Source organism: Mesocricetus auratus, unplaced genomic scaffold (genome assembly GCF_017639785.1).
Source record: "Mesocricetus auratus isolate SY011 unplaced genomic scaffold, BCM_Maur_2.0 Super-Scaffold_6730, whole genome shotgun sequence".
In the NCBI taxonomy this organism is placed as follows: Eukaryota; Metazoa; Chordata; class Mammalia; order Rodentia; family Cricetidae; genus Mesocricetus; species Mesocricetus auratus.
In genome coordinates this window covers 81,748,225-81,758,859 of record NW_024429184.1, presented here as the reverse complement: position 1 = coordinate 81,758,859, position 10,635 = coordinate 81,748,225, and the positions used below count along the sequence as shown (strand labels likewise).

The 10,635-nt window shown below is 42.3% G+C and overlaps 1 protein-coding gene across 2 annotated transcripts in view; it reads right to left on the bottom strand.

Annotated features, from left to right (window-relative positions):
• Positions 1 to 9,062: 9,062 nt before the first annotated feature.
• Positions 9,063 to 10,635, bottom strand: part of Me2 (malic enzyme 2) — a 47,100-nt gene continuing 45,527 nt past the window's right edge. For both annotated transcript variants that reach the window (XM_013116836.3, XM_005074604.4), the window contains exon 16: positions 9,063 to 9,849. In XM_013116836.3, coding sequence (XP_012972290.1) covers positions 9,682 to 9,849 — 168 coding nt within the window. In that variant the 3' untranslated portion in view covers positions 9,063 to 9,681. The remainder of the gene's footprint in view (positions 9,850 to 10,635) is intronic.

Below are 10,635 nucleotides of genomic sequence, written 5' to 3'. Positions count from 1 at the left end.
TTTGTTTAATTGTTCTGAGGGGGTGTTTTTTTTCTTGTGTGTGTATGTGTGTTTCCATGGAACTAATTAGATTATAAATGATTTTTCATGTAAAGCAAACTACTTAAAGGTGACAGATGCCTTTTACCTCTAAAACAGAAAATCATCTTTAGCTGACTTGTACACACTGCAATTCCATACTTGTGTTAATGGATATATCCTCATCTGCAGGCACATATTCAAAAATCATCTCCTGTGCTAGCCTGGGCCTTCCAAGAAACACATAAGATAAATTTAAGCATTCAAGTAGCATATTAGGAGACATGTTTGTTCAGAGTGGGGAAGAAGCCAGCAAAGGCTGTGAGAGGCCTCAAAACACCATGGACATTTGCTGAGTGGTGGTGGCACATGCCTTTAATCCCAGCACTTGGGAGGCAGAGGCAGGTGGATCTCTGTGAGTTTGAGACCAGTCTCCTCCTCAAGAACTAGTTCCAGGACAGCCTCCAAAGCCACAGAGAAACCCTGTCTCGAAAAACAAAACAAACAAAATAACCACGATGGGCATTCGACCCAATGTGAAGGAGACAGGTAAGGAAGGAATGTTTGGATAAGCAAGCACCTTACTTAGATGGAAACACAATTCCACAAGACCACTGGGAGGCCATGAACTGATGTTGCTCTTTGGAAGGGTCGGTCCTTGACTGTCAGGCAAGGGCCTGCCATACTGTGCCTGCTGCCCTAAGTTGTTGCCTGAGAGTGTCCAAAGGCAGCCTGTTTTCCAAGTTCAAAGAAAAGATGATTTCAAAGCATAGCACTCGTGGCTCATAATCTAGCATGATGAAGGCATTCTCGAGGCGGCCACACTGAGTCTCCAGGTGGACAGTGAAAGAATTGAAACAGATCCTGTGGGCTGCAGCATTGCTTGCTTGGGGGTGAAGGGAAGTTGCACACACCAGAGGTCAGGAGACTGTTGTGAGAGGCTGTGGGAGAAACGTGGGTGTTTTGTAAACACGAAAGAAAAAAAGCTTTGCATTCATAGCATTCTTACTCGGTTGGGGGGAGACACATCATAAAATAAGTATCACTGTATCAGATAGTGGAGAAGATTAGGGGGAATGCTGGAGAGTCTCAGCTGCAGAGGGTGAGTCAGAGAAAGCCTTCCTGAAGTGATACCGGTGAAAGTTGAAGGCGCAGACGCTGTGAACTCAGCGTTGCAGGCAGAGGCATGGTGAGCGTGGAGGCGGCTCTTGAGGTCCAGTGTGTAGCCTGGGGTAAAGGAACATCATGCCCGCAATCCACTCTCAGCCATTCAGAAAGTAACCTTTATGTGTACAGAGCGACAAAGGAGGAAGAGGGAAGGAATGATGAAGCAAAAGGTAAACACATGTGCCTCTGGGTGAAGGCTGGCAAGTCCTTGGCGTTCTTCCTGCACCTGCCCTGTGCCTTGGACATAATGTCTTCCTGCCCCTGCCCCTAGCCAAAACACATATAAAAGCCAGAAGAAATGACCTGTATGAATGCATATGGGATTATGAAAACTTTAATTTGGGCTTTGATTAGCAATGGGAAGATCTGTGATTGTGGGGTGGGTGTGAAGACCTGGATGGAGTGATACAAGGTCAAATAGAGGCAGACCGGTGTTGTAGCTCGGAGAAACGGTGCTGTAGCTCAGAGGGAGGATTGGTGCTGTAGCTCTGTGGTGAAGCATTTGCTGGGCATGGCTGAGGCCCTGGGTTCAATCGCCAGTACTGCCAGAGACTGGACAGTGACAACTGAGGCCAGGAAGAAGTTAGTTCAAAATTCCTCTACTGAGTTTTGTTTTGGATCAACAGCCTGAGAGGAAGAGGATCTAAGAGCCTTGAAGAAGTTAGTTCAAAATTCCTCTGCCGAGTTTTGTTTTGGATCAACAGCCTGTGAGGAAGAGGATCTAAGAGCCTTCCCAACACTTTCAGGATGAGGGAAGTGGAAGATTGTTTGCATCCTGGTGCCAGTGAATGGCAGAGAGAGGACTGATGGCAGCAAGACAGTAGAGCCAATGGAACCAAGCTCCTGGACTGAGAGGAATGAGCCCAGAGCCCAAAGAGCACATGGTCCTGGTGTGTGTGTGTCTGTGTGTGTGTGTGTGTGTGTGTGTGTGTGTCTTCTGGCCAAAGGCCTCAAGGAATGCATATGCAGTTCACCAAGTAGGTTACTGCTTATTCCTATGAAGGAGTATGTATACTGCAGGGAAATATGGGTGTCTTAATAAGTTAGTATTCTCCGAGCTGAGCTCAGAAGGCTTGCTTAGCATGTGGGCGTGATCCCCAGACTCTATAAACACATTTTAAAAAATGAATAACTATACCTCTTGCAAGCTGTGGATCTGGTTAGGTGAACTTGCAGGACCACTGAAGTTGAGGTTCACTCAGGATTGGGGGTTTCAGGAAGCACAGACGTTTCTAGAACAGTTAGTTTCACAAACTGTATCTGCCAAGAATCAGCACTTGACCATTCTGGTCAGGAGAAGTGGATGATCAATTTTTTGTGGTCTCAGCAATCGATGCCTGTGTTTTATCTAGGTACAGACAAAGTGCTCCTGCTTTACCTGGTTCCATCCTGATCAGTGTGGCCTTATAATGATTTATATGCCACAGAACACAGAACACAAGCATAGATGATCCCTAAGCAGCAAGAATAATGGAAAGAGAGCCCCAGGGCGCCCTCTTCTGATCATTCTTTCTCTGTAAGATGGAAGCCAGGCATCTGCCAAGCATGAAGGTGCAGGGGGATGTCAGTGATCTGAAGGAATGGGTATCAGAAGTTCACTGGACAGGGACATGGCAGGCAACAGGGTTTCTTGAAGTTGGTGGTTTTGGCCATCGACAGTGACAGGTTCTGTAGTCATGCTTCACTGCACTAGTCAGAGATTCCGTCTGGAGAGTCCAGCTTAAAGGGGACTGAAATTCCACTAGACTATGATGGGTTTGGAGGTTTGAATCTTACCATTGCCATCCCAGATACCTCATTCCACTGTGCCTGATTTTGCATCTGTAAATAGGGAAATTAGTACTACTGATGTCCCCTAAATGTTAAGAAGTTTAAATGAGTTATTTTGCCAGATACCTAGAACTGAGCTGCATTGGGTGGGTGCTACCTATTACAGCATCCACCACCCCCATCATTAAGTCAGCATACATTTCTAAAAGTGTTGGCATGGGTTCGGGTCTCCTTTACCATTGCAATTAGGCTAAATTTGGAGATACAAAGAATAGGAAATGGAGCACAGAAAAATAAAGGCCAAAAATGAGGAGCTTAAGAAGTGTTCCATGTGTGGATTTAAGTCTAACAAATGTCCAAGGGGTCAAGCATTTGGGAAGAAAGGAGTGGCTCACAATAATACCAAGTTTTAAAGGTATCCTATGCACTCTTTAAAAACAAGGTTACCCAGTTGTATAGCTTGGTCTACTTGTGGAACTCCTAGCAGTTGGAGCAGGGGCTGTCCCTAATGCTTTGGATGGTTTTGGGAATCTATTCCTCATATTGTCTTGCCCAGCTTTAATACAATGGGACGAGCTTAGTCCTACAGCAACTTGATATGCCATGCTTTGTTGATACCCATGGGAAGCCTTCCCTTTTTTGAACAGAAACAGAGGAGTTAATGGGGACTGGGGTAGGGGAGAAGGAATGGGAGGAGAGGAGGGAGGGGAAACGCAACTGGTATGCAAAATAAATGAATACATTTAATTAATAAAAAAGGTCACAGCCATTTTATGCATAAGAAAAATTTTACTAAGAAAATATAAGAACACATTTTATTACAAGTAATAATACATCACAAAAAGGAAAAATAGTTCATATAACTATCAAGTTTTTATACCAGTCTCTGGACTGGTAAGAGGTCAACACAGCATGATATACTCTACACAGAGTATTCTCCTTGGTCTTCCCATTAGGGAATCACCACAAGACTTGTCATCCCATTATTTTACCTTAGTACAAAGGTAAGAAAGGCTAAGTGATGACATACAATGTGTGGTTTCTCCAAATCAGTGATTGATACTGGTGATATTACTGAAGGGGATGTAACAGCATCAAGTGTAAAAATACAGTTCTACTTTCTGGTGATTTGAAAGCTTATTAGGCAGAGTACAATAAACAACATTGGGTAGAAATCTTGTCAAATGTTTAGTGAATATGGCTTTCCAGAGATTCCTTATTACACACATATCCCTCCTTCATGGAAGTTGTGTGTGCACATGATACAATAATGTCATTAGAGTATATGTTCCAGGTGTACACTGACAGGAATAGATTCTCAAAGTGAATGACAAGTGCTACTGACACTGATTTCCAGAAGTCACGGCAGCTGGTGGTTCTATGGATATTATTCAATCAAGGGTTGTTAGTGAACTAGCTATTGAGAATCTTTGGTATAATCTATCAAATTCAAAACAAAACAAAAACTTTTAATATACACATCCAATGCTTAACAAAGAAGTGGTTTGTAGTGTATTTGAATTGTTAAGTAGGAATAAGGGAAAAAAAACCACATGAACTGGTAAAATGCATTCAAGAGGACTCAAAACTAACCTTGTACAAATAGGTAAAGAATTTTCACTCAGATAAAATTGGCTGCAGAGGCCAGCCAGCCCTGTATTGACAGCTGAGCCCCAGCTCGGCTGTTCACTATGAGATCCTTAACTCTGTCCTTGTAACACAGGGTCAGAAACACAGTGCTCCAGTGCAAATGTACAAGATGCTTTGAATGTCTGACACAGGGCAAGCACAGCCATACAAGTATGTCATGACTTGCCAACTCTATATGAAAGGCAATGGTGACAATTCAATGACCAAATGAGCATCAATGATTTTCTAGAAGTACTCAGTTAGGAAAGGGAAAATACTGTTTCTAGAATGTGTGCAGACTATTCCGGCATGGGGGAGACTAAGTCACAAGTGTACAGTTTAACTAGGCTATAATAGCCCTTCCTCAAAAAAAAAAAAAACAAATAAAAAAGCCAAGTGAAAGAAAAAAAAAAGGTTCTGAAAAATGGAGGAATAAAGAAACATGTCTCAGAGTCTAAGAGTTAACAAATAGGGTATGGAAGGTAGGAATAATGTCTAAAGTAGCAAATTTGAACATACATTTTAACTTGGAAGAAGAGTTCAGTTATTGGGGAAGTATCATTTAGCCAAAGATATACTTACTTGACACATGTGCTAGCCTGGGCCGTCCTGGAAACACACAAGGGAAAATTAAACATGCAAGTAACACAAACTATGTATTTCCTTATCTCTTGGAGGGAAACAATTTTCTTTAAGGAACTGCTTTAAGCTGGGCAGTGGTGGCACACGCCTTTAGTTCCAGCACTTGGAAGGCAAAGGCAGGCAGATCTCTGTGAGTTTGAGACCAGCCTGGTGTACAGAGTGAGTTCTAGGACAGCCAGGGCTACACAGAGAAACCCTATATCAATAGAGATAGATGAGAGAGAGAGAGAGAGAGAGAGAGAGAGAGAGAGAGAGAGAGAGAGAGAGAGAGAGAGAGAGAGAGAGAGAGAGAGAGAGAGAGAGAGAGAGATTGTTTTAAAACCTAAGTACTACTTTAAGTCCCAGTAAAGATTAGAGAGTTCCACAAGCCATGCCCCCCTTTGGACTCTCTGAATGTCTTGAAATTTGAAAGAAAAACAAAAATCCAGCACTCCTTCTTCCAGTACATATTAAGATATCTGACTTCAGATGAGGTGGTTTTCTATTGCTGAACTATCTTGAATATTTAAACTATTTAGAGTGTAAATGCTAACATATCTTTGGAGGGTTTTGGGTTTTGAGGCAGGTTCTCATGTAACCCAGGCTGGCCTTGATCTCCATCTGTCGTTGAGGCTGGCCTTTAACTCCTGATCCTTCTGCTTCTACTTTCCAAGTGTGGAGATGAGGCTCACAGCACACCTGGCCAGAATCTCGCTTTAACATAGTGTACAAAGTGCAAGTCACACTGGTTGATGGCAGACATGTTCTAACAGACCTGTCCCACGTGTGCGGTCAGCAGTGTCTACACAGGAGTGTGTCTTGAATGGAAACAGGCTGCTGCTGCTGTTCCTGCAGGGTTTCTCTGGGAAGGGAATCCCAGTAAGGAGCTTTGAGATTTGTAGTAATGTTCTCAAGTATGGCAGATGGTCTCCAGGGTTGGTTCTGTTTAGGCAAACTTGAGAACAGGGACACTTCAATAAAGACCAAACAACACTACAGGGACATCTGTACTTTCCCCAAAGGCAAGGAAGGCTCTTTGCATTGTCACCATCCCTGTGGTGCAATGATGAATACTCTCTACTCTGCACTCCTTAATAACCATCAGTCCGATTCCATCAGTAACTTTGTAAAACCTCTTCTCTAAAAGGCGGTAATTTAGAGAAGAGTCAAAGGACCAGCAAATCCTTCCACAGAGAAGAAAACTGCCCCACAAGTAGATACTGGACAGCTGCTGTTTCACAGATACAAACCCGTCACCAGATTTCATGATCTTAATAAAGCATTATAGATTGCTCTCAGAAAAAAAATCTATCTAGAGTTTCCTTATTAACTTCAAAAAATATCCTGTATTAACTAAAAGAAAATCAACTAAAGAAGGCCATTCTGTATAATTTCAGTTGACCCTTTTCATATATAGAGAAGCATATAGTGTCTGAGCACTGAACATAAAAGGGCATGCAACATACAGTACTTGATGCAAAACCACCTAGCCAGTTCTCTGTACCAACAACACGGGTACCAGCGAGATCATCAGAAATGTGACAACCAAACCAAAACCAAACAAAAGCACACACCCAGATGAAAATCCTGAGCCTTCTGTATCAGCCTGGGGACTGCCCTGGAGTGTGTTGACATACCCAGTGACTCACCATTTCTCGTTTTTTTTTTTTTTTAATATTGTTGAGAAAGCAGCAGAGACAGAAAGAACATGAAGTGGGTTGGGAGGATTTAGGGGGAGGTGAAATAGGATCAAAACATATATTAAAAATAATTTAATAAAAAGTAAGTTTTAAAAAAAGAAACGCAACGTCATGGACCCCATTCTGAAACTGACAGCAGCATGGGGCCAACAATCCAGATGACACGGGTGACACATTAAGGCAGTGACTATGAGAAAGAGGTGCCATTGGTGCTGCTGAAAACACACCTGCCAGCCTCTCTCCCTCAGAGGTCATTTAGGGGTCTGAAGGTGGGGAGGAGGGGTAATCTCCATTAAAAGGTTCACAGTGATTCTGAGGCAAACTTCCAGTTAAGAAGCCATCCTTGGAAAATGGTTTGATGAAACTCTTAGAACTTAACATTATCATCTATGCAAGAGCTTTACCCTCACCAAGTTACACACTTGGTTTCACAATGGAAAGAAAACAGAGACCCTTTTTCTACTGATAACTGGAAACCCTTCTCTGCCCAGTATAAACACCCCATCACCATGCTTCCAAGTAATTAGCTTCTTGCTTGGCAAAACTACACACGGAAGGCCCAAAGAGTTCTCCCCCTCAATTTGATGCCATCATGGCCTCCCATTCAGATAAAAATACCAAAATTTACATCCAGTGATTGATACTTACAAGCAGGGTGTATTTCATTTTGCCATCTTCTCTTTAAAAAGAGAAAAATACTGCTGTGAATTGTACTAGACATCTAATCCAGCATGTCCTCACCTTTAACAAACTAAGCAAAACCCTGTCAATTTTTATACCTGTAATATTCAAAACTAAGATTTCATGTTAACAAAAACATAAAAAATAAAACTTTCATTTTTGTTACATTTATTTATGACATGTGTGGGTGTCAGAGGACAACTTCTGGAAGTTGGTTCTTTCTTGCCACCACATGAGTCCTGGGATTAAATTTAAGTGTCAAATCTTGGGGACAAGGGCCTTAACCACTGATCCATCTTGCTTTCATTTTGTGGTTTTTTTTTGTTTTGTTTTTATAGACAGGATGATACTATGTAGTCCAGTCTGGCTTTGAACTTGAGGTCCTCCTGCTTCAATGCTGGACCCATGCCTGAATAACCTTTCATCTGTAAAGGAACCAGACTATGATTCACTTATTTTACTAAACAGACTTCTGACTACTCAGATATTACCATATCTACCCACACTTAAAATGGCAATGCCATTGCAGGCCTGATTCTTTTTGGGGCGGTCCTGTGGACTGAACCCAAGGTCTGCTGCACACCAAGCAGTCTGAATATCAGAATTTCAAATCAATCTCTTTAAGCAGGAAGCTAGAGAGGTCTTTTTCACCTACAGAGTAAAAAATATGTACTGCGATGTGCACCTATGAATTGCTTTGTGCTGCTTCCATTCTAGGGTAAGCGTTTTTAAACTCTGTCCCTGAGGAGGGCTTGGTGGTTCAAAACTATGATCTCAGCGCTTGGAAGCAAGCCAGGGATACAGTGAATTCCAGGCCAGCTTGCTACAGTCCCCAAACAAACAAAAAAAAGCTTTGCCCCCCACAGCATCTAGATAGGCAAACACCACAGCCACATTGCTACTTCTCAAAATATTTCAAAGAGTTCCTTTAGCATCCCCATCATATGACCCATGGACACTGATGTCTTTATATAGCACTTAACATCTTCCTGGTATAAAAATGGCATTTCCTTCCAGGTGTAGTGGTATATACCTTTAATCCCAGTACTCTGAGGGTAGATCTCCGAGTTCTAGGCCAGCCTGATTTTAGAGTTAGTTCCAGGACAGCCAGGTATGCATAGTGAGTCCCTGCCTTGAGAAATCAAATGGCATTTCCTGTTCTAATTCTATTTTATTTACAGTCACTAAGCTTGGAATTCTATTATCCATTCTTGGCAGAAAAAGATTGTCACTACCAATATTCAAAGGAATATATCATAGAAGAATCCCTAACTACCCAAAATAACAAACATGTTAGACAGAAAAGAGGTATAGGCTGTAGTTAAATCCTTCACATACGATGTCCAAATCACATGACAATAGTCATAAGTTAGATAAATGACACTTCCTCATCTAGAAGTGAAGACAATGGAACTGTTTTCATAATCAACAAACCTAAGTTTCTGTTTGGACAATAAGATAATGTAACTGAAACAATTAAATGTAAGGTATCACTTTTATTAAATAAAAGTGGTTTTGTACACTGTTGCAGATGACTGTTCAGCTTGTGTAAAGGCAGCAGTGGCTCCTCCCACATTTCTAGAATGTTCTAGTTAGCCTTGATTTAGTTCCAGGAGACTGGGAAAATCTTTTTTCATATTTCCCAGGCCTGTCTACTGCAAAGGGACTTCAGAGGATGAAAGTAAAATGAAGCACATACAAAAGAACAGCTTTAAGTACTGACAATTTTCTTTGGGATTAGGTTAAAATTTGGTTTCTTCTCAACATTTTGTACTCATATTCACAGCTCTAGAAGAACTGGGTGGAAGGGAAAGATACATTCATGTAACAGCAAAAATACCGCGGCAAGCTCCACCAAGAGCACAAGGGGCAGCATCCGTCAGAACGAAAGCGTTCTCAGGAGCGGACTGTGGGCCCTGTGGGCTCAACAGTATATTCAACGTATCTGTCCCTAAGGAACGAGATTCACAGGGAAAAAAGCCAAGCAAAGTGGGCGGAGGAATAAAACACAGACGACACTGCAACTCTGACAAAAGTATCTTTTTGTCTAAAAACAGTGGTTCCCTGAAGCATGGAATGTCTTATGGGGAAGCTTCTATTCTGATATCTGAGGAGGCTTCAATGAAGACTCTGGCCAATCATACACATCCGGCAGCAGGGAAACATAGTCACTCCGCCATATTCTTTCCTTAACATATTTGGCCTTGTCTTCAGGCTCTGGGTATCGGAAAGCCATTTTATTAGCATACAGGTATTCTGTAACCTGGAAAATAAACACCATTACTGTTTAGGCTCTGAATGTCCATCTGTCACAGAAATGAAATAGCATTACAATACACAGACACAAATACAGAAGAATGGGACTTTTCTTTTTCCAAAATATAAAAAAAAAATACTATTGTGACTCATTTTACATTTTTAAACTATGCCATGTTTGAAAGGCATAATAAACATTATCTGCCATCTCATGATAACTTGGATGTGTTCTGATCACCTTTCTTCTGTAGAAAAGAATTATGAGTATTTCTTTAAATTCAACAGGCAAATCAAAGTTCTAGTTCCAGGAGGTTAATCTACATGCAGGTAATATACCACCAGCCACCATTCCCACAGACCTGCTGAAGGGTTACAATGTTTAAATGACACTAAGTCCTAACAGAATTGTCCCGAAGAGCAAAACCCAATGGAAATATAATGTGCCAAAAAACGGGAACAGACAAGGGAGCAGACACACCTAGAAGCACAGCTGCGGTCCTCACACTGTCCTGAAGTGTGGAAGGTGACCCCACCTCAGGGCCATCTGCTGTCCTCACACTGTCCTGAAGTGTGGAAGGTGACCCCACCTCAGGGCCATCTGCTGTCCTCACACTGTCCTGAAGTGTGGAAGGTGACCCCACCTCAGGGCCATCTGCTGTCCTCACACTGTCCTGAAGTGTGGAAGGTGACCCCACCTCAGGGCCATTTGCTGTCCTCACACTGTACTGAAGTGTGGAAGGTGACCCCACCTCAGGGCCGTCTGCGGTCCTCACACTGTTCTGAAGTGTGGAAG